This window comes from Pseudophryne corroboree, chromosome 1 (assembly GCF_028390025.1).
Source record: "Pseudophryne corroboree isolate aPseCor3 chromosome 1, aPseCor3.hap2, whole genome shotgun sequence".
Lineage (NCBI taxonomy): Eukaryota > Metazoa > Chordata > Amphibia > Anura > Myobatrachidae > Pseudophryne > Pseudophryne corroboree.
This window is the reverse complement of record NC_086444.1, coordinates 797950559-797975458: the sequence shown is the minus strand read 5'-3', so window position 1 is coordinate 797975458 and position 24900 is coordinate 797950559. Positions and strand designations below refer to the sequence as shown.

Sequence of the window (24900 nt, the reverse complement as noted above, 5' to 3'; positions counted from 1 at the left end):
ACTGTACTACTATATATACTGGTGGTCAAAAAAAAAGGTTGCACTGTACTACTATATACTGCTCACAACAATGCAGCACAGATATGGATACTTGAAGTGACATGGAGCTGCAAGATACAGCAATGGCCTACTGTACTGTACTACTATATATACTGGTGGTCACCAAAATGCTGCACTGTACTACTATATACTGCTCACAACAATGCAGCACAGATATGGATACTTGAAGTGACACGGAGCTGCAAGATACAGCAAAGGCCTACTGTACTGTACTGTACTACTATATATACTGGTGGTCACCAAAATGCTGCACTGTACTACTATATACTGCTCACAACAATACAGCACAGATATGGATACTTGAAGTGACATGGAGCTGCAATATACAGCAATGGCCTACTGTACTGTACTACTATATATACTGGTGGTCAACAAAATGCTGCACTGCACTACTATATACTGCTCATAACACTGCAGCACAGATATGGATACTTGAAGTGACACGGAGCTGCAAGATACAGCAATGGCCTACTGTACTGTACTACTATATATACTGGTGGTCACCAAAATGCTGCACTATACTACTATATACTGCTCACAACAATGCAGCACAGATATGGATACTTGAAGTGACACGGAGCTGCAAGATACAGCAATGGCCTACTGTACTGTACTACTATATATAGTGGTGGTCACCAAAATGCTGCACTGTACTACTATATACTGCTCACAACAATGCAGCACAAATATGGATACTTGAAGTGACACGGAGCTGCAAGATACAGCAATGGCCTACTGTACTACTATATATACTGGTGGTCACCAAAATGCTGCACTGTACTACAATATCCTGCTCACAACAATGCAGCACAGATATGGATACTTGAAGTGACACGGAGCTGCAAGATACAGCAATGGCCTACTGTACTATACTACTATATATACTGGTGGTCACCAAAATGCTGCACTGTACTACTATATACTGCTCACAACAATGCAGCACAGATATGGATACTTGAAGTGACACGGAGCTGCAAGATACAGCAATGGCCTACTGTACTGTACTACTATATATACTGGTGGTCACCAAAATGCTGCACTATACTACTATATACTGCTCACAATAATGCAGCACAGATATGGATACTTGAAGTGACACGGAGCTGCAAGATACAGCAATGGCCTACTGTACTGTACTACTACATATACTGGTGGTCACCAAAATGCTGCACTGTACTACTATATACTGCTCACAACAATGCAGCACAGATATGGATACTTGAAGTGACATGGAGCTGCAAGATACAGCAATGGCCTACTGTACTGTACTACTATATACTGGTGGTCACCAAAATGCTGCACTGTACTACTATATACTGCTCACAACAATGCAGCACAGATATGGATACTTGAAGTGACATGGAGCTGCAATATACAGCAATGGCCTACTGTACTGTACTACTATATATACTGGTGGTCACCAAAATGCTGCACTGTACTACTATATACTGCTCACAACAATGCAGCACAGATATAGATACTTGAATGTGACACGTAGCTGCAAGATACAGCAATGGCCTGCTGTGCTGTACTACTATATACTGGTGGTCACCAAAATGCTGCACTGTACTACTATATACTGCTCACAATAATGCAGCACAGATATGGATACTTGAAGTGACACGGAGCTGCAAGATACAGCAATGGCCTACTGTACTGTACTACTATATATACTGGTGGTCACCAAAATGCTGCCCTGTACTACTATATACTGCTCACAACAATGCAGCACAGATATGAATACTTGAAGGGACACGGAGCTGCAAGATACAGCAATGTCCTACTGTACCTTACTACTATATATACTGGTGGTCAACAAAATGCTGCACTGTACTACTATATACTGCTCACAACAATATGGCACAGATATGGATACTTGAAGTGACACGGAGCTGCAAGATACAGCAATGGCCTACTGTACTGTACTACTATATATACTGGTGGTCACCAAAATGCTGCACTGTACTACTATATACTGCTCACAACAATGCAGCACAGATATGGATACTTGAAGTGACACGGAGCTGCAAGATACAGCAATGGCCTACTGTACTGTACTACTATATATACTGGTGGTCACCAAAATGCTGCATTGTACTACTGTATACTGCTCACAACAATGCAGCACAGATATGGATACTTGAAGTGACACGGAGCTGCAAGATACAGCAATGGCCTACTGTACTGTACTACTATATATACTGGTGGTCACCAAAATGCTGCACTGTACTACTATATACTGCTCACAACAATGCAGCACAGATATGGATACTTGAAGTGACACGGAGCTGCAAGATACAGCAATGGCCTACAGTACTGTACTACTATATATACTGGTGGTCACCAAAATGCTGCACTATACTACTATATAGTATATACTGGTCACACAACAATGCAGCAGATATTAAGCGCTCATCAGGATACTAGAACTGAGTCTGACACGGAGCTGCAAGATACAGCAATGGCCTAATGTACTGTACTACTATAATATACTGGTGGTCACCACAATGCAGCACACTGAGCACAGATATTGAACTTTTCAGGCAAAGAACGTAGCCACGTCCTCTCCGCTCAATCGACAATGCACGAGTGAAAATGGCGGCGACGAGCGGTTCTTTATATGGAATACGAATCTCGTGAGATTCCGACAGCGGGATGATGACATTCGGCCTCATTCGGGTTAACCGAGCAAGGCGGGAAGATCCGAGGCTGCCTCGGACCCGTGTAAAACACGTGAAGTTCGGGGGGGTTCGGATCTCGACGAACCGAACCCGCTCATCTCTAGTAGTTACACCAGGGATGAAACTACCAGAGACGATGCATGCAGCCGCCTTTGGGCATGACCCTGAAGGGGCACCTTCCTGCTTTTTTCCAACCACTCCCAGAAAAGGGTCAGTTGACACCCACAAATGCCTTCTTCCTGTAAATCTCCTTGCGATCGGCTGTGTGAATGGATTCTTCGTTAAATCTGTCGCACAGCAACAAACCGCTTTGTACCCGTACACCAGGTGGAAACACACACCAGAGCCTCAGCGACCTGGTCAACGGGACAGCACCAGGGAGCAGGGAGCGAAGAAGCTCCTGCCCAGCGTTATAGGTGCACATAAATTCTTTTTCATCTCAATAATCCTGCACCAGCCGCTTACTGCCATTCATCTGTGTTATATGCAATTCTTCATAAGCACACAGCCGTGAGTGATCCTTTATTCTGATAAGTACTTGATAGCCATATACTTTTGTGCATATACTGAACCCTGCACGTTCCATGGGGGTCATTCCGAGTTGTTCGCTCGCAAGCTGCTTTTAGCAGCTTTGCACACGCTAAGCCGCCGCCTACTGGGAGTGAATCTTAGCTTCTTAAAATTGCGAACGAAAGATTCGCAATATTGCGATAAGACATCTCTGTGCAGTTTCTGAGTAACTCGAGACTTACTCGTCATCTGCGATCAGTTCAGTGCTTGTCGTTCCTGGTTTGACGTCACAAACACACCCAGCGTTCGCCCAGACACTCCTCCGTTTCTCCAGCCACTTCCGCGTTTTTCCCAGAAACGGTAGCGTTTTTTCACACACTCCCATAAAACGGCCAGTTTCCGCCCAAAAACACCCACTTCCTGTCAATCACATTAAGATCACCAGAACGAGGAAAAAACCGTGAGTAAAATTCCTAACTGCATAGCAAATTTACTTGGCGCAGTCGCAGTGCGGACATTGCGCATGCGCACTAGAGATGTGCACTTGAAATTTTTCGGGTTTTGTGTTTTGGTTTTGGGTTCGGTTCCGCGGCCGTGTTTTGGGTTCGACCGCGTTTTGGCAAAACCTCACCGAATTTTTTTTGTCGGATTCGGGTGTGTTTTTGATTCGGGTGTTTTTTTCAAAAAACACTAAAAAACAGCTTAAATCATAGAATTTGGGGGTCATTTTGATCCCAAAGTATTATTAACCTCAAAAACCATAATTTCCACTCATTTTCAGTCTATTCTGAACACCTCACACCTCACAATATTATTTTTAGTCCTAAAATTTGCACCGAGGTCGCTGGATGACTAAGCTAAGCGACCCTAGTGGCCGACACAAACACCTGGCCCATCTAGGAGTGGCACTGCAGTGTCACGCAGGATGGCCCTTCCAAAAAACACTCCCCAAACAGCACATGACGCAAAGAAAAAAAAAGGCGCAATGAGGTAGCTGTGTGAGTAAGATAAGCGACCCTAGTGGCCGACACAAACACCTGGCCCATCTAGGAGTGGCACTGCAGTGTCACGCAGGATGGCCCTTCCAAAAAACACTCCCCAAACAGCACATGACGCAAAGAAAAAAAGAGGCGCAATGAGGTAGCTGTGTGAGTAAGCTAAGCGACCCTAGTGGCCGACACAAACACCTGGCCCATCTAGGAGTGGCACTGCAGTGTCACGCAGGATGGCCCTTCCAAAAAACACTCCCCAAACAGCACATGACGCAAAGAAAAAAAGAGGCGCAATGAGGTAGCTGTGTGAGTAAGGTAAGCGACCCTAGTGGCCGACACAAACACCTGGCCCATCTAGGAGTGGCACTGCAGTGTCACGCAGGATGGCCCTTCAAAAAAACACTCCCCAAACAGCACATGACGCAAAGAAAAAAAGAGGCGCAATGAGGTAGCTGTGTGAGTAAGGTAAGCGACCCTAGTGGCCGACACAAACACCTGGCCCATCTAGGAGTGTCACTGCAGTGTCACGCAGGATGGCCCTTCAAAAAAATACTCCCCAAACAGCACATGACGCAAAGAAAAATTAAAGAAAAAAGAGGTGCAAGATGGAATTGTCCTTGGGCCCTCCCACCCACCCTTATGTTGTATAAACAGGACATGCACACTTTAACCAACCCATCATTTCAGTGACAGGGTCTGCCACACGACTGTGACTGAAATGACGGGTTGGTTTGGACCCCCACCAAAAAAGAAGCAATTAATCTCTCCTTGCACAAACTGGCTCTACAGAGGCAAGATGTCCACCTCATCATCATCCTCCGATATATCACCGTGTACATCCACCTCCTCACAGATTATCAATTCGTCCCCACTGGAATCCACCATCTCAGCTCCCTGTGTACTTTGTGGAGGCAATTGCTGCTGGTCAATGTCTCCACGGAGGAATTGATTATAATTCATTTTAATGAACATCATCTTCTCCACATTTTCTGGATGTAACCTCGTACGCCGATTGCTGACAAGGTGAGCGGCGGCACTAAACACTCTTTCAGAGTACACACTTGTGGGAGGGCAACTTAGGTAGAATAAAGCCAGTTTGTGCAAGGGCCTCCAAATTGCCTCTTTTTCCTGCCAGTATAAGTACGGACTGTCTGACGTGCCTACTTGGATGCGGTCACTCATATAATCCTCCACCATTCTTTCAATGGGGAGAGAATCATATGCAGTGACAGTAGACAACATGTCCGTAATCGTTGTCAGGTACTTCAGTCCGGACCAGATGTCAGCATCAGCAGTCGCTCCAGACTGCCCTGCATCCCCGCCAGCGGGTGGGCTCGGAATTCTGAGCCTTTTCCTCGCACCCCCAGTTGCGGGAGAATGTGAAGGAGGAGATGTTGACAGGTCGCGTTCCGCTTGACTTGACAATTTTGTCACCAGCAGTTCTTTGAACCCCAGCAGACTTGTGTCTGCCGAAAGAGAGATCCAAGGTAGGTTTTAAATCTAGGATCGAGCACTGTGGCCAAAATGTAGTGCTCTGATTTCAACAGATTGACCACCCGTGAATCCTTGTTAAGCGAATTAAGGGCTCCATCCACAAGTCCCACATGCCTAGCGGAATCGCTCTGTGTTAGCTCCTCCTTCAATGTCTCCAGCTTCTTCTGCAAAAGCCTGATGAGGGGAATGACCTGACTCAGGCTGGCAGTGTCTGAACTGACTTCACGTGTGGCAAGTTCAAAAGGTTGCAGAACCTTGCACAACGTTGAAATCATTCTCCACTGCGCTTGAGACAGGTGCATTCCACCTCCTATATCGTGCTCAGTTGTATAGGCTTGAATGGCCTTTTGCTGCTCCTCCAACCTCTGAAGCATATAGAGGGTTGAATTCCACCTCGTTACCACTTCTTGCTTCAGATGATGGCAGGGCAGGTTCAGGCGTTTTTGGTGGTGCTCCAGTCTTCTGTACGTGGTGCCTGTACGCCGAAAGTGTCCCGCAATTCTTCTGGCCACCGACAGCATCTCTTGCACGCCCCTCTCGTTTTTTAAATAATTCTGCACCACCAAATTCAAGGTATGTGCAAAACATGGGACGTGCTGGAATTTGCCCAGATTTAATGCACACACGATATTGCTGGCGTTGTCCGATGCCACAAATCCACAGGAGAGTCCAATTGGGGTAAGCCATTCTGCGATGATCTTCCTCAGTTGCCGTAAGAGGTTTTTAGCTGTGTGCGTATTCTGGAGAGCGGTGATACAAAGCGTAGCCTGCCTAGGAAAGAGTTGGCGTTTGCGAGATGCTGCTACTGGTGCCGCCGCTGCTGTTCTTGCGGCGGGAGTCCATACATCTACCCAGTGGGCTGTCACAGTCATATAGTCCTGAGCCTGCCCTGCTCCACTTCTCCACATGTCCGTGGTTAAGTGGACATTGGGTACAACTGCATTTTTTAGGACACTGGTGAGTCTTTTTCTGAGGTCTGTGTACATTTTCGGTATCGCCTGCCTAGAGAAATGGAACCTAGATGGTATTTGGTACCGGGGACACAGTACCTCCAACAAGTCTCTAGTTGGCTCTGCAGTAATGATGGATACCGGAACCACGTTTCTCACTGCCCAGGATGCCAAGGCCTCAGTTATCCGCTTTGCAGCAGGATGACTGCTGTGATATTTCATCTTCCTCGCAAAGGACTGTTGGACAGTCAATTGCTTGGTGGAAGTAGTAAAAGTGGTCTTACGAGTACGACTTCCCCTCTGGGATGACCACCGACTCCCAGCAGCAACAACAGCAGCGCCAGCAGCAGTAGGCGTTACACGCAAGGATGCATCGGAGGAATCCCAGGCAGGAGAGGACTCGTCAGAATTGCCAGTGACATGGCCTGCAGGACTATTGGCATTCCTGGGGAAGGAGGAAATTGACACTGAGGGAGTTGGTGGGGTGGTTTGCGTGAGCTTGGTTACAAGAGGAAGGGATTTACTGGTCTGTGGACTGCTTCCGCTGTCGCCCAAAGTTTTTGAACTTGTCACTGACTTATGATGAATGCGCTGCAGGTGACGTATAAGGGAGGATGTTCCGAGGTGGTTAACGTCCTTACCCCTACTTATTACAGCTTGACAAAGGCAACACACGGCTTGACAAATGTTGTCCGCATTTCTGTTGAAATACTTCCACACCGAAGAGCTGATTTTTTTGGTATTTTGACCAGGCATGTCAATGGCCATATTCCTCCCACGGACAACAGGTGTCTCCCCGGGTGCCTGACTTAAACAAACCACCTCACCATCAGAATCCTCCTTGTCAATTTCCTCCCCAGTGCCAGCAACACCCATATCCTCCTCATCCTGGTGTACTTCAACACTGACATCTTCAATCTGACTATCAGGAACTGGACTGCGGGTGCTCCTTCCAGCACTTGCAGGGGGCGTGCAAATGGTGGAAGGCGCATGCTCTTCACGTCCAGTGTTGGGAAGGTCAGGCATCGCAACCGACACAATTGGACTCTCCTTGTGGATTTGGGATTTCGAAGAACGCACAGTTCTTTGCTGTGCTTTTGCCAGCTTGAGTCTTTTCATTTTTCTAGCGAGAGGCTGAGTGCTTCCATCCTCATGTGAAGCTGAACCACTAGCCATGAACATAGGCCAGGGCCTCAGCCGTTCCTTGCCACTCCGTGTGGTAAATGGCATATTGGCAAGTTTACGCTTCTCCGACGACGATTATATTTTAGATTTTTGAGTCCTTTTTTTACTGATATTTGGTGTTTTGGATTTTACATGCTCTGTACTATGACATTGGGCATCGGCCTTGGCAGACGACGTTGCTGGCATTTCATCGTCTCGGCCATGACTAGTGGCAGCAGCTTCAGCACGAGGTGGAAGTGGATCTTGATCTTTCCCTATTTTTGGAACCTCAACATTTTTGTTCTCCATATTTTAATAGGCACAACTAAAAGGCACCTCAGGTAAACAATGGAGATGGATGGATACTAGTATACTTATGGATGACGAGCGACTGCCGGCACAGAGGTAGCTACAGCCGTGGACTACCGTACTGTGTCTGCTGCTAATATAGACTGGATGATAATGAGATAAAATTAAAATATATATATATATATCACACTAGTACTGCAGCCGGACAGGTATATATTATGTAATGACGGACCTGCTGGACACTGTCTGTCAGCACTGCAGACTCCTAAAGTAAGCTACTAGTATCAAGAAGATAGAAAAAAAAAAAACCACGGGTAGGTGGTATACAATTATGGATGGACCAGCGACTGCCGACACAGAGGTAGCTACAGCCGTGGACTACCGTACTGTGTCTGCTGCTAATATAGACTGGATGATAATGAGATAAAATTAAAATATATATATATAATATCACTAGTACTGCAGCCGGACAGGTATATATTATGTAATGACGGACCTGCTGGACACTGTCTGTCAGCACTGCAGACTCCTAAAGTAAGCTACTAGTATCAAGAAGATAGAAAAAAAAAAACCACGGGTAGGTGGTATACAATTATGGATGGACCAGCGACTGCCGACACAGAGGTAGCTACAGCCGTGGACTACCGTACTGTGTCTGCTGCTAATATAGACTGGATGATAATGAGATAAAATTAAAATATATATATATATCACACTAGTACTGCAGCCGGACAGGTATATATTATGTAATGACGGACCTGCTGGTCACTGTCTGTCAGCACTGCAGACTCCTAAAGTAAGCTACTAGTATCAAGAAGATAGAAAAAAAAAAAACCACGGGTAGGTGGTATACAATTATGGATGGACGAGCGACTGCCGACACAGAGGTAGCTACAGCCGTGGACTACCGTACTGTGTCTGCTGCTAATATAGACTGGATGATAATGAGATAAAATTAAAATATATATATATATATATCACACTAGTACTGCAGCCGGACAGGTATATATTATGTAATGACGGACCTGCTGGACACTGTCTGCAGAATGCGTTTATAAAAACACCACACGACGAGTGTTTAACTTTTTCAGGCAGACAATCACAATATACTGGTGGTCAGCAGACAATCACAATACTGGTGGTCAGTGGTCACTGGTCAGTCACACTGGCAGTGGCACTCTGGCAGCAAAAGTGTGCACTGTACTTAAATGTACTGCTGCTATAACTGCTCCCCAGTCTCCCCCACAATTAAGCTGTGTGAGCAGTGAGCACTCAGCAGTCAGATAATGATATACAGTATATGATGCAGCACACTGGGCTGAGCACAGATATGGTATGTGTGACTGTGTCACACTGTGTATCGTTTTTTTTCAGGCAGAGAACGGATTAATTAAACTGGTGGCACTGGTCACTGGTCACACTATCAGCAGCAAGTAGTACTCCTCCTATATGCTCCCCAAAATTTGTGTCTCTCTCTAGTACTCTAGTCAGTCTAAACGGAGAGGACGCCAGCCACGTCCTCTCCCTATCAATCTCAATGCACGTGTGAAAATAGCGGCGACGCGCGGCTCCTTATATAGAATCCGAGTCTCGCGATAGAATCCGAGCCTCGCGAGAATCCGACAGCGGGATGATGACGTTCAGGCGAGCTCGGGTTAACCGAGCAAGGCGGGAAGATCCGAGTCGCTCGGACCCGTGTAAAAAAACCTGAAGTTCGGGCGGGTTCGGATTCCGAGGAACCGAACCCGCTCATCTCTAATGCGCACTAAGCGGAAAATCGCTGCGATGCGAAGAAATTTACCGAGCGAACAACTCGGAATGACCCCCCATGACCTTCCAGGTGCTATTAGTAATTGAATGTATATGAGATCATCTACAATTGGTGTTTTAATTATAGTTTGAACACTCAGTTATAATACAGTGTACACTAATATCATTGTGATGTTTTAACATTGTTATATACCCCCGGGAGGTTGTTGGAATTTTTATACATTTTTAAAATAAATGTTTTCAACTTTCTGACTGTCAAGCGCCACTTGTTATTTGTTTGGTATTTTTGTGTTTTAAGGGACTGGCAATTCCCTTTTACAAGAGGCTGCTGACAATCACATTGCAGTGCTACTCACCAGAGCGTTTAGTTCTCTTTTTTCTTTGTTCGCCCAGCCATGCCTGCGCTTTTCCTGGCACGCCTGCATATTTTCGAACACTCCCTGAAAACGTTCAGTTGACACCCAGAAAGGCCCACTTCATGTCAATCACTCTGCGGACACCAGTGCGACTGAAATGCTTCGCTAGACCCTGTGCAAAACGACATCATTCGTTGTGCCTGTACGACGCACGTGCGCATTGCGCCACATTCGCATGCGTAGTACTGCCATTTTTTAGCCTGATCGCTGCGCTGCGAACAAATGTAGCTAGCGATAAACTCGGAATGACCACCCATGTTCCAATACAAGGATGTGCAAACACATTGATTTTTTTGCATGCAGGATGACTACTGGCTGCTTTTGCATGTAGCCCACATATGCTGGGCAGCTTTATTTTTACACAGCAATTTGGATTTCACTTTATACACACCCCAACCAAATCTGAATTTCTCTGCACATGTTACATCTTCCACACATGCAGTGCAACATGGTTTTACCAAAGTGCAAAGTAACTTGCTTTTTTTGTTCTGCTCCCACCTCAGAATCAGCTTACTAATGTTTGTTAATGGCAATAGTATGAAAAGATGATCATACAAATGCTTTACTGAAATCATCTGCTGAGGCCTGAGACTTGTAGGGATACGTGATGATTAGGCCTGTTAAGCTTTAATGAAAAAGTACATTTTTAGGGTGCATATAAGGTCTTTATATATTACTAGAGATACCAACTGGCTCAGTTACAAGGTTCAAATGTATCGGGTGTATTATTAACATATTGTTATTTATTTGCCTGGAAACATAAATTCATTTAGTGAAAAATAGTTCAAATATCACACATAGCTATTACTTAGCCATCTTCATTAAGTGTTTCAGGGTCTGTTCTTTTTTCAAGTACAGATATGTCCTCATACATCTTTGCTGCAGTTGCGCCAAACAGCCCCTCTTGGCATGCCAGGTCCTGCAAGACTCTGCTAGCGTTGGGGGTCTTTTTGTTGAAAATGCGTCTTAGTCGCAACATGATGTGGAATAGGTGCAGAAGTGGACAAAAAACCCTTGGAGCCCAGGCAGGACAACGTACTGGTCCTCCAAGATAGCAGTAATACACCCCGACACCAGACAACCCCCTTTCTAGATAACTGTAATACACCCCCACACCACACTACCCCCTCCAAGATAAAGAGTAATGCACCTCCACACCACACCACACCACCCCCCTTCTAGATAACAGTAATATACCCCCACACCACACTACTCCCCTTCTAGATAACAGTAATATACCCAATACATTACCTTCCTTCTAGGTAAGAGTATTACATCATCATAACACACTACCCAGGGCCGGTTCTAGCCCCTGTGGCACCCCAGGCGAAAATAGGGGAGTGGCTTCATAAAGGGGTGTGGTCAGTTATGCCCCCAATAAAGTTGTGCCCCTGTTTGTGCCCCCAGTATCGTTGTGCCCCCGTTTGTGCCCCAAGTAGAGTTGTGCCCTGTTTGTGCCCCCAGTAGTATTGCCCCCAGTAGAGTTGTGCCCCCATTTGTGCCCCCAGTAGTTTTTCCTCCAGTAGAGTTGTGCCCCCGTTTGTGCTCCCAGTAGAGTTGCGCCGCTTACAAAAAATAAAATAAAAATAAATAAATTGATACTCACCATCCCCGCTCCTGCTTCCCGACTGCTGCTGCCCTCCATCTCCAGCCGCCGGCGCCGCTCCTCTGATCTGTAAGAGAGACGTCATGACGTGTTTCCCATAGCACAGCATATAGACACTAGAGGTCAATTTTGACCCCTACCGTCTATGTGCCGGTCCCACAATGCCGTGCGGTGCGCGATAATGTCATTGCGCACCACACAGCAGTGATAGCACCGGGGGGACGGTTGTCTTCAGTTTGCCGGTTGTCGGGATGCCGGCGCACAGTATACCGTCGCCGGAATCCCGACAGCCGGCATAGCGACACTTTTTCTCCCTCTTGGGGGTCCACAACCCACCTGGAGGGAGAATAAATAGGATGGCACGCATAGCGTGCCACCGTGCCCGCAAAGTGGCAAGCACAGCGAGCCCACATGGGGCTCATTTGCGCGCACCACGCTGTCAGTATGCCAGCGGTCGGGATTCCGGTACTGGTTTGCTAGTCGCCGGGAGCCCGGCCGCCGGCATACCACACTACACCCCACCGTGGGGCACCACCAGTAGTGGATCTTGCCACGGTGGTGGCATCCTCCAGATGGCTGTGGCATTCTCCGGATGGCAGCAGCACCTTCCAGATGGCGGTAGCACCCTCCAGAAGGCGGCGCCCCGGGCAAAATTCCCACGTGCCCGTAGCAAGATCCGCTACTGACACTACCCCCCACCTAGATAACAGTAATACACCCCATACACTACCTCCCTTGTAGGTAACAGTATTACATCATAACACACTACCCCTCACCTAGAAAACAGTAATACACGTCATACACTACCTCCCTTCTAGGCAACAGTATTAACAGTATTACATCATCATCATCATAACACACTACCCCCCCCCCCCTCCCCCTAGATAACAGTAATCCACCCTATACACTACTGCCTTCTAGGTAACAGTATTACATCATCATAACACACTACCCCCCCCCCCCCCCCCCCACCTAGAAAACAGCAATGTACCCAATACACTACCTCCCTTCTAGGTGACAGTATCAACAGTATTACATCATCATAACACACTACCCCCCACCTAGATAACAGTAATACACTGCCGCACCACACTACCCCCACCCCCCCACCCCTTCCTAGTTAACAGCAGTATTCCCCCACACTCAGCACTGTAACTAGACTGTTTGGTGCCCTGTGCCAGGGAGAGAATTGACACCCCCTTCCCCCCATATTTTTCCAATTTGGACATAAGGCACATGTCTCGTGGGCAAGGGTCATGACATATATATATTATACATACACATTGATAAACCATATGGATTTTGAAATTACTTGATTGAATGAATGAAGTCCATGCTGAAAGTTCCACAATATTTATTACACGCCCAAAATGTTCATCTTTTAATATCTTTCTAATGTCAGGGCCGGTAAAAATGCTGTGTGTGTGTGTGTATATGTGCTGGTGGTAGGCAGGGGTTAAAATGAGCCAGCACAGGGCAAAACTGTGTTGCATCTGTTGTGTTTGGTTCCACCTTCGCTAGCTCACCTTGTAGTTGTAGAGTGTGTGCAATGTTCCTTTAGGCAGTATGGGGTTTAGGCCATTTGTAAATTTCAGTTCCAGACCCATGTGGATCTTAATTTGGTACTGGGCGGGGGGGAAGTTTTATGACGAGAACTGAATTGCAACGTTCTATACTACCGACTGAATTCATTTAAGACAATGTTTTATAATAAATGTAGGCAGAATACATTTATTACTCTAATGAATATGAAAAAAGGGACTTATTCATAAAAACGTGATGTGATATGCTAAATCGGGAGCCATTTTCGTGTTCAGAAGCCAAAAATCTATAAGTATCACATAAATTTGCAAAAATTGCGTATGCATTTGCAATTTTGCATGGGGCATTTTTTCTTTCTGTCAGGGCGGCGCCTTTCTACTCGCAGACAACTGTCATTTCTCAGATTATCAATCCATGCTGAATTAGGCCCTAAATACCAACCAATCAGCTTCTGTCATTTTTCAGACACAGCCTGTAAATTGACAGGAGCTGATTGGGTGGTACTTTATCTCTCTCCACTTTATCTCTCTCCAAGATTTTGTGAATCTCCCCCTTCAGAGATGGACAGTTCGTACAGCAGCTGTGTCTTTGGATGCAGCTGCTGTACACAAATATGCACGGATCATGTTTGTGTGATCCGCATTGGATCATCTGCGCGCACGTTGGTTATCTGAGTAACACTTGGGATACTCAGGATGGCAAGGCGTTTCACGCTGCTGCTGTCAGTGAAGCTGTGTCCAAAGACGCAGCCACTGGCCTGGCCATTCCCAGCTTTGCTCATAGACCGTTCCTAAAAAGCCAGCCACCTGTCAATCAGGCTGCAAATTGGGGACACTGCATGCAAGGTTGCAGGGCCTTGTCTGTACATGTGCAGCTGCACCATCGGGTGACGAATACATAGGATATATTTAACATGTTATGTCTAAAGCATGCCTGTTGAATGTCTGAGCAATTGCCGGTGAATTAATTTTATATAACACTATTTTACAGTCTGCTCAGTGGCGAATTTCACATAAGGCACGTGCCTAGGGACAGCACTTGTTTGGGGGCCGCACTTGGATGCGTGTGTTGGTACTGTCAGCCCAAAAAGTACCAGTAACTAGTAAATATATCCACTGTACTATAACATATGCCATCTTGAATGGAATGTAAATGGGTAGGACACGCACATACTGCATCTGTTACTGTTGTGTCTAGGGGCACCCTCACCCCTAAATCCGCCCCTGAGTCTGCTAAAGTGAAAAACTAGAGGGACAACTCCTGCACACCTTTGTAAAATGCCTGTTATCCTAATACTATCTAATACTGAAGCCGCTTCCTTAGTTATTAATCTTGTATCCTGGAATTATTCATGACAAGTTTGTTAATATAATAGTTAAACACCCATGTTTAAAGCAATGAATATTTAGATGTGTCTTGGAGCTAATTCCACTTTGCCTGTTTCCTGAAATTAGCCTTACAGTTGTATAGACATTATATAGTCGCTGACTGAATATGCCTGTAAAGCAGAGTCAAGCTGAGATGGAACTCATATAATAAGACACAATAGGCTCTAGAAGGTTTAGCCAACAATAGAAACACAGCATTTACTACTAGAAATGTGTAATCTTACACATTAGGCTGGTACAGAATATTTTAATGTCCTCATTATTTTAGTACACAAATAACTAGAAGCCACATTAAGGACAGTCATCAACACACAACATGTAATTCATTTTACTGCTAGATGTTACTTTATTGCAGTGAAAGTGCTCATAAATAACATGACTGACAGTTTCCTATGTGGTTATTGGTAGCACACAGCAATAATTATACACTGTAACTACAGCATTTAGAAAATTAAATGTTGCTTATATTATTTTCTAACTTACTATTTTTGATATTGTGAACTACAAAATTACTTTTTTACAATGTTTGAAACAAAAACATAAAATTCTGGTTTAGTAAATAATAATTAAAGACTCCACAATTAAATAGTTTACACTGGATATAAAATCATTTGTCTAAAATTGTCTGAATTTCAATGAAGGACTTAATGAAATTAGCAAAGAAGAAAATGAAGGACAATACTGCATGTGAGCCAACAATGATATAAAAAGCTTAAACTAAAACAACAGATATTTAAACGCAATCGGACCAGTTGTGCAGCTTCCTCTATCTGCTTCTCAGTTACGTTATTACATAGAGGTCACTAGAATCTTCTGTGTGTTGAATGAAGGTCACTAGAACAGTCTATTTTCAGATGTGACTTACAGGTGCTGTATTTGGTTAAAGGAATGAGTCCAACCAGGGCCATCTTAACGTATAGGCACACTAGGCAGTGGCCAGGCAGCATTCACTACCTGCCTCAGAGTGCTGACAGCTATTCATTGTATGGCAGCATGTAGAGTGACAGCACAGGACCGCAAGAGGGGCACATTATGATTTATTTTTATTGGTTCCTGTGAATGGGTTGGTACTGGTAGGGGCCCCATTGCACTGCTTTGCCCATGGCCTACTGAGTCCAAATGCACAGAAAAGACACCCTGGGCGGTATTCAAATGATATATCACGCCCAATCTCCTTTCTAAAGTGATCCCCGTTATCGCGCATATCGCACCCATAGTAATCCGGTTTAGCTGCCTAAAGGGTTGGGCACCCTCGCTACCCCGGGGGTAGCGAGATGAAATGATTATACCATGCCCGTCAGCAGAAACAGAACGGGTGTGGAAGGAGGTGAAAAGAATTGTATACCGCCCCCTGAGTCCAAATGCATCTTATTATGATCCTAACTTAATGTTTTTAAATTCAATAAATGACACGTCAACAGAATTTTGGGGGTGCCACCAACAAAATTAAGTAGAAGCATAAGAAAGAGAGAGGACACAGCTGAGACTTTTCACGAATGCTGCACCATTCAAGAAAAGTTTTAACATAGGGGCTGATTCAGAGGTGGCTACTAGTGGCACCGCCGCTGCATCTTTGCGTGCAAGACTATGCTAAAGCCTCAGGAGGCATTGCGTGTTAAAAGACGGTCACTGCCAACTTGTGTGATCTGCTGCTGCGTCCGGTCAACTGCATAAACATTGCCGGCCCATTGGACAACTGAGAAAGCCCCAGGTTATTCAGGATGTCTGGCAAAACTGTGCTGCCGGGGCCACTGAAACTGTGTCTGCAGACACAGCCACTGACTTCAGCACACCTCTGTTTTATGCAATGGTCCCCCCCCCCCCACGCCCCCAAACAGCTGCATACTGTTGCTCACCCAACATTTGCAGCCGCACTGTGCCCAACATCACAGGATGAGAACTGCACAGGTGCAGTGCAGCTCCTGCAGATGCGCAGATCATTAAAAATTGTAAATCTGCATAAAAATACAGAACAACTCTGAATCAGACGATTTTCTTCTATTTTTGTGCATTTATCACATGTTGTGTTGTATTTGATTGTAGATCTTTGATATAAAGAGTTTCCATATATTTAAGTAACTAAGGGGGTCTATTTACTAAGCCTTGGGTGGAGATAAAGTGGATGGAGGTAACGTACCAGCTAATCAGCTCCTAACTGCCATGTCACAGGCTGAGTTTGAAAAATGACAGTTATGAGCTGATTGGCTAGTACTTTATCTCCACTGACTTTATCTCCATCTAAGGCTTAGTAAATAGACCCCCCAAATAACCTACACCAGAGGTTCCCAAAATGTGTGCCGTGGCTCCCTGGGGTGTCTCGGGACACTTGCAGGGGTGCCCTGTGTTGGTGGTCCAGGACCAATTAAAAATATTCATGGTCAATATAATAGGCAAAACCAGTGCTGGTGGCTGCCAGTCATAAAATATGTGGCCAAACAGAAGCAAATCTTGTCCCTCACCACACAACTGACCCTAAGGATGACATATAAACGCAATCTACTTAATGTAATATTTCTTTCTAAATTTCTCAATAAGAAATGTTTGGCTTAGGGGTGCCGTGAAAAAAATTCTGATATTCTAGGGCGCCGTGATTAAAAATAGTTTGGAAACCACTGACCTACACCTATATTAGACAAATATTAGACAAATCATGCCCATATGGTTTTTGTCACACCCTTTTCTCGGTTGAAAAGATTTCTCTGTTAGAAAAGTTGACTTCCTTGTGTTTGACCCCCAGGGATAAAGTTGTAGTTGATGTGCTCATGTCTATAGCAAAGCTTGTACTACACAGATGGGTGTATGGCTGCATAACACATTACAAGAAAAATGCATTACAAACAGGTGTGTACATTAGATCATTGTCCAAACTACTCACCATGACATGACTTGCTGTCTGGAAGAAGGACATAACCTCTGGGACAGGTACAATAATAAGAACCTGGGATATTTTCACAGCCAAGAGTGCAGCCGTGGGTCCACATAGCACATTCATTAATATCTAATGACAGAAAAAATGTGTAACTTTGTAACATGTAAGTGGTTTGGATGTCTACTTGATACATGAATTATGCAGAACATATACATCTTCAGGATAGATAAGTAAAATAGTATACCTTAGCTGTTTTTCTTCCCTTATAAATTTGTTTAAGTTCACCTGAATAAGAAAGTCTTTTTACAAAGTTAAAACCACCACCTTTAACCTTGTTCAATAAACATTTATAGTTCAGCAGCTGGAACTGTTTTCTTTTTTGCTCGATATTGCACATACCTCTGTCGCAATGTTCATAGAAGCAAGGCACTCATTACTGGAATGTTGGAATTTTTATACAGTGGTAATAATAAGATTTTACTTACCGGTAAATCTATTTCTCGTAGTCCGTAGTGGATGCTGGGAACTCCGTAAGGACCATGGGGAATAGCGGCTCCGCAGGACACTGGGCACAACTAAAGAAAGCTTTTAGGTCACCTGGTGTGCACTGGCTCCTCCCTCAGTTAGGACACTGTGCCTGGACGAGCTGACATAATAAGGAAGGATTTTGAATCCCGGGTAAGACTCATACCAGCCACACCAATCACACCGTATAACTCGTGATATTAAACCCAGTTTAACAGTATGAAAACAACTGAGCCTCTCAACAGATGGCCCAACAATAACCCTTTAGTCAACAATAACTATGTACAAGTATTGCAGACAATCCGCACTTGGGATGGGCGCCCAGCATCCACTACGGACTATGAGAAATAGATTTACCGGTAAGTAAAATCTTATTTTCTCTGACGTCCTAGTGGATGCTGGGAACTCCGTAAGGACCATGGGGATTATACCAAAGCTCCCAAACGGGCGGGAGAGTGCGGATGACTCTGCAGCACCGAATGAGAGAACTCAAGGTCCTCCTCAGCGAGGGTATCAAATTTGTAGAATTTTGCAAACGTGTTTGCCCCTGACCAAGTAGCAGCTCGGCAAAGTTGTAAAGCCGAGACCCCTCGGGCAGCCGCCCAAGATGAGCCCACCTTCCTTGTGGAATGGGCTTTTACTGATTTAGGATGCGGCAGTCCAGCCGCAGAATGCGCCAGCTGAATTGTGCTACAAATCCAGCGAGCAATAGTCTGCTTAGAAGCAGGAGCACCCAGTTTGTTGGGTGCATACAGGATAAATAGCGAGTCAGTTTTCCTGACTCTAGCCGTCCTGGAAACATAAATTTTCAAGGCCCTGACTACGTCCAGTAACTTGGAATCCTCCAAGTCCCTAGTAGCCGCAGGCACCACAATAGGTTGGTTCAAGTGAAAAGCTGATACCACCTTAGGAAGAAACTGGGGACGAGTCCTCAATTCCGCCCTATCCATATGGAAAATCAGATAAGGGCTTTTACATGACAAAGCCGCCAATTCTGACACACGCCTGGCTGAAGCCAAGGCCAATAACATGACCACTTTCCACGTGAGATATTTTAGATCCACGGTTTTAAGTGGCTCAAACCAATGTGATTTTAAGAAACTCAACACCACGTTGAGATCCCAAGGTGCCACTGGAGGCACAAACGGGGGCTGAATATGCAGCACTCCTTTCACAAACGTCTGAACTTCAGGTAGTGAAGCTAGTTCTTTCTGGAAGAAAATCGACAGAGCCGAGATCTGTACCTTAATGGAGCCTAATTTCTGGCCCATAGTCACTCCTGCTTGTAGGAAATGCAGAAATCGACCTAGTTGAAATTCCTCTGTTGTGGCCTTTTTGGCCTCACACCAAGCAACATACTTCCGCCATATGCGGTGATAATGCTTTGCAGTTACATCTTTCCTGGCTTTAATCAGCGTAGGAATGACTTCCTCCGGAATGCCCTTTTCCTTCAGGATCCGGTGTTCAACCGCCATGCCGTCAAACGCAGCCGCGGTAAGTCTTGGAACAGACAGGGCCCCTGCTGCAGCAGGTCCTGTCTGAGCGGCAGAGGCCATGGGTCCTCTGAGATCATCTCTTGAAGTTCCCGGGTACCACGCTTGTCTTGGCCAATCCGGAACCACGAGTATTGTTCTTACTCCTCGTTTTCTTATTATTCTCAGTACCCTTGGTACGAGAGGCAGAGGAGGGAACACATAAACTGACTGGTACACCCACGGTGTCACTAGAGCGTCCACAGCTATCGCCTGAGGGTCCCTTGCCCTGGCGCAATATCTCTCTAGTTTTTTGTTTAGGCGGGACGCCATCATGTCCACCTGTGGCCGTTCCCATCGATTTACAATCAGCGTGAAGACTTCTGTATGAAGTCCCCACTCTCCCGGGTGGAGGTCGTGCCTGCTGAGAAAGTCTGCTTCCCAGTTGTCCACTCCCGGAATGAACACTGCTGACAGTGCTAGTACGTGATTTTCCGCCCATCGGAGAATCCTTGTGGCTTCTGCCATTGCTATCCTGCTTCTTGTGCCGCCCTGTCTTTACATGGGCGACTGCCGTGATGTTGTCTGACTGGATCAGTACCGGCTGGTGCAGAAGCAGGGATTTTGCCTGACTTAGGGTATTGTAAATGGCCCTTAGTTCCAGAATATTTATGTGTAGGGAAGTCTCCTGACTCGACCACAGCCCTTGGAAGTTTCTTCCCTGTGTGACTGCCCCCCAGCCTCGAAGGTTGGCGTCCATGGTCACCAGGACCCAGTCCTGTATGCCGAATCTGCGGCCCTCTAGAAGATGAGCACTCTGCAGTCACCACAGCAGAGACACCCTGGTTCTTGGAGACAGGGTTATTAGGCGATGCATCTGAAGATGCGATCCGGACCATTGGTCCAACAGGTCCCACTGAAAGATTCTGGCATGGAACCTGCCGAAAGGAATTGCTTCGTAAGAAGCCACCATCTTTCCCAGGACCCGCGTGCAGTGATGCACCGATACCTGTTTTGGTTTCAGGAGGTCTCTGACTAGAGATGACAGCTCCTTGGCTTTCTCCTCCGGGAGAAACACTTTTTTCTGGACTGTATCCAGAATCATACCCAGGAACAGTAGACGTGTCGTCGGAACCAGCTGTGATTTTGGAATATTCAGAATCCAACCGTGCTGGTGTAGCACCTCCTGAGACAGTGCTACTCTCACCAACAACTGCTCCTTGGACCTCGCCTTTATTAGGAGATCGTCCAAGTACGGGATAAATAAAACTCCCTTTCTTCGAAGGAGTATCATCATTTCCGCCATTACTTTGGTAAACACCCTCGGTGCCGTGGAGAGTCCAAACGGCAGCGTCTGGAATTGGTAATGGCAATCCTGTACCACAAATCTGAGGTACTCCTGGTGAGGATAGTAAATGGGGACATGCAGGTAAGCATCCTTGATGTCCAGGGATACCATGTAATCCCCCTCGTCCAGGCTTGCAATAACCGCCCTGAGCGATTCCATCTTGAACTTGGATTTTTTTATGTATGTGTTCAAGGATTTCAAATTTAAAATGGGTCTCACCGAACCGTCCGGTTTCGGTACCACAAACAGCGTGGAATAGTAACCCCGTCCTTGTTGAAGTAGGGGCACCTTGACTATCACCTGCTGGGAATACAGCTTGTGAATTGCCTCTAGCACAGCCTCCCTGCCTGAGGGAGTTGTCGGCAAGGCAGATTTGAGGAAAACGGCGGGGGGGAGCCGCCTCGAATTCCAGCTTGTACCATCGCTGAAATTTTTGAGGCGGCCCCCCACCGTACCTGGCTACGCCTGTGGAGCCCCCGCGTCATGCGGTGGACTCAGAGGAAATGGGGGAAGAATTTTGATTCTGGGAACTGGCTGACTGGTGCAGCTTTTTCCCTCTTCCCTCGTCTCTGTGCAGAAAGGAAGCGCCTTTTCTTGCTTTTCTGAAGCCGAAAGGACTGTACCTGATAATACAGTGCTTTCTTAGGCTGTGAGGAAACCTGAGGTAAAATTTCTTCTTCCCAGCTGTTGATGTGGATACGAGGTCCCAGAGACCATCCCCAAACAATTCCTCACCCTTATAAGGCTCTATGTTTTAAAGTCAGCATCACCTGTCCAGTGTCGGGTCTCTAATACCCTCCTGACAGAATGGACATTGCATTAATTCTGGATGCCAGCCGGCAAAATATCCCTCTGTGCATCCCTCATATATAAGACAACTCTTTTAATATGTTCGCAAAATAGTATCCCTGTTTGACAGGGTCACAGACCACGCTGCAGCAGCACTATCTGCAGGTCTCAGCCTAGTACCTGAGTGTGTAAATACAGACTTCAGGATAGCCTCCCGCTTTTTATCAGCAGGTACCTTCAAAGTGGCCGTATCCGAAGACGGCAGTGCCACCTTTTTTGACAAACGTGTGAGCGCTTATCCACCCTAGGGGATATCTCCCAGCGTAACTTATCCTCTGGCGGGAAAGGGTACGCCATCAGTAACTTTTTAGAAATTACCAGTTTCTTATCGGGGGAACCCACACTTTTTCACACTTCATTCACTCATTTGATGGGGGAACAAAACACTGCCTGCTTTTTCTCCCCAAACATAAAACCCTATTTTAGTGGTACTTGGGTTAATGTCAGAAACATGTAACACATTTTTTATTGCCGGGATCATGTAACGGATGTTCCTAGTGGATTGTGTATATGTCTCAACCTCGTCGACACTGGAGTCAGACTCCGTGTCGACATCTGTGTCTGCCATCTGAGGGAGCGGGCGTTTTTTGAGCCCCTGATGGCCTTTGAGACGCCTGGGCAGGCGCGGGCTGAGAAGCCGGCTGTCCCATAGCTGTTACGTCATCCAGCCTTTTATGTAAGGAGTTGACACTGTCGGTTTTTACCTTCCACCTATCCATCCACTCTGGTGTCGGCCCCACAGGGGGCGACATCACATTTATCGGCATCTGTTCTGCCTCACATAAGCCTCCTCATCAAACGTGTCGACACAGCCGTACCGACACACCGCACACACACAGGTAATGCTCTGACTGAGGACAGGACCCCACACAGCCCTTTGGGGAGACAGAGAGAGAGAGTATGCCAGCACACACCAGAGCGCTATATAATTTAGGGATTAACACTATATTGAGTGAATTTTTCCCAATAGCTGCTTGTATATACAATATTGCGCCTAAATTTAGTGCCCCCCCTCTCTTTTTAACCCTTTGAGCCTGCAAACTACAGGTGAGAGTCTGGGGAGCTGTCTTCCAGCTATACTGTGAAGAGAAAATGGCGCCAGTGTGCTGAGAGAGATAGCTCCGCCCCTTTTTTGCGGACTTTTCTCCCGCTTTTTTATGGATTCTGGCAGGGGTATTTATCACATATATAGCCTCTGAGGCTATATATTGTGGTATTTTTGCCAGCCAAGGTGTTTTTATTGCTGCTCAGGGCGCCCCCCCCCCTAGCGCCCTGCACCCTCAGTGACCGGAGTGTGAAGTGTGTATGAGGCGCAATGGCGCACAGCTGCAGTGCTGTGCGCTACCTTGGTGAAGACTGATGTTTTCTGCCGCCGATTTTCTGGACCTCTTCTTGCTTCTGGCTCTGTAAGGGGGACGGCGGCGCGGCTCCGGGAACGAACACCAAGGACGGGTCCTGCGGTCGATCCCTCTGGAGCTAATGGTGTCCAGTAGCCTAAGAAGCCCAAGCTAGCTGCAAGCAGGTAGGTTCGCTTCTTCTCCCCTTAGTCCCTCGCTGCAGTGAGCCTGTTGCCAGCAGGTCTCACTGTAAAATAAAAAACCTAATTATATACTTTCTTTCTAGAAGCTCAGGAGAGCCCCTAGTGTGCATCCAACCTCGGCCGGGCACAAAATCTAACTGAGGCTTGGAGGGGGGTCATAGTGGGAGGAGCCAGTGCACACCAGGTGACCTAAAAGCTTTCTTTAGTTGTGCCCAGTCTCCTGCGGAGCCGCTATTCCCCATGGTCCTTACGGAGTTCCCAGCATCCACTAGGACGTCAGAGAAATACTAATATAGGTACAAAAGTAAAAAGGTGCAGTAATCAAATCTGCATTCACTAATCAAACTAGAGAAGGCTTATGATCTGATGCTTGGCATTGCTATCCACTTATAAACCTGTGCTGTCTACCTGTGGCCTTGGATTAGTAGTCAGACTTTGCAGTTGCAATGCCAACTTTGACCTTTGACTCTGACTAGTCCGCCCAATTTGGCAGCATCTATTTAGTGAAAATAACCTAGTGACCGTGGCCCAATGTTTCCACACAGCAAAACTCATGTCTTCTTTGTGGGGTATGAAGGTGAGAAAAATGGTTCACCTCAAACTCCACTCCCCAGGTTAGTTAGAGCCAGTTGCTAGTAGTAGTAGTAGTAGTATGTCCACATTTGACACATGTACAGTACTAACAAATATAGTACTCTGCAGTGTTCTCTAGAGAGCGAAGTAAAGCATAACTGTAAATTGTTATGGATCCTAGAAGTCACCTTATACTGTAGATCGGGAAGCAGTTAGCCTCCCGATGAACGGGATCCCGGCGGTCAATATACTGATGCCGGGATCCCGTGGGAGGAGACAGAAACCCGGCGTCACTGTACCAACATCAAACGGGATGCCGACATCCCGATCGTCCTAACAGCGGGACACACTGCCTTCCTGCCGCGGGGAGGGGGGGGGGGGGGGGGGGTAGGGGAGGTTAGGTTTAGTCTGCACAAGGGTTGGTTAGGTTGCAGCGCCAGAAAGGTTAGGGTTAGGCACCAGGGATGGAGGGTTAGGGTTAGGCACATAGCAGGGGAGGTTAGGGTTAGGCACCAAACGGGGAGGGTTAGTTTTAGGCAGCGGGGAAGGGAAGGTTAGAGTTAGGCACCACCTGGGAGGGTTTGGGTTAGGCACCCACAAGGGAGGGTTAGGGTAGGGAAAGGTGAGGATTAGGGGGCTTCCTGGGGAATTTTGATGGACAAGATGCTGCTGTCGGTATACTGACCGACAGCATCCCGTCCATTGGCAAATCATACTGATTCCCATAGATCTGTGATCTGTTTAATAGTTTTTATGTGGTTGTAAAAATCCTTGGCAACTGCTACACATACCTATAATTCAGGCATGGTTTAACCCCTTCAGTGGCGGGTTTTTCAAACTGG

General features: G+C 46.3%; 1 protein-coding gene across 8 annotated transcripts in view; it reads right to left on the bottom strand.

Moving 5' to 3' along the window:
* EGF (epidermal growth factor) overlaps nt 1-24900 on the bottom strand; it is a 230742-nt gene that overhangs the window by 88035 nt on the left and 117807 nt on the right. For all 8 annotated transcript variants that reach the window (XM_063918896.1, XM_063918887.1, XM_063918864.1 and 5 more), the window contains one exon: nt 17758-17880. In XM_063918896.1, the coding sequence (XP_063774966.1) occupies nt 17758-17880 (123 nt within the window). The remainder of the gene's footprint in view (nt 1-17757; nt 17881-24900) is intronic.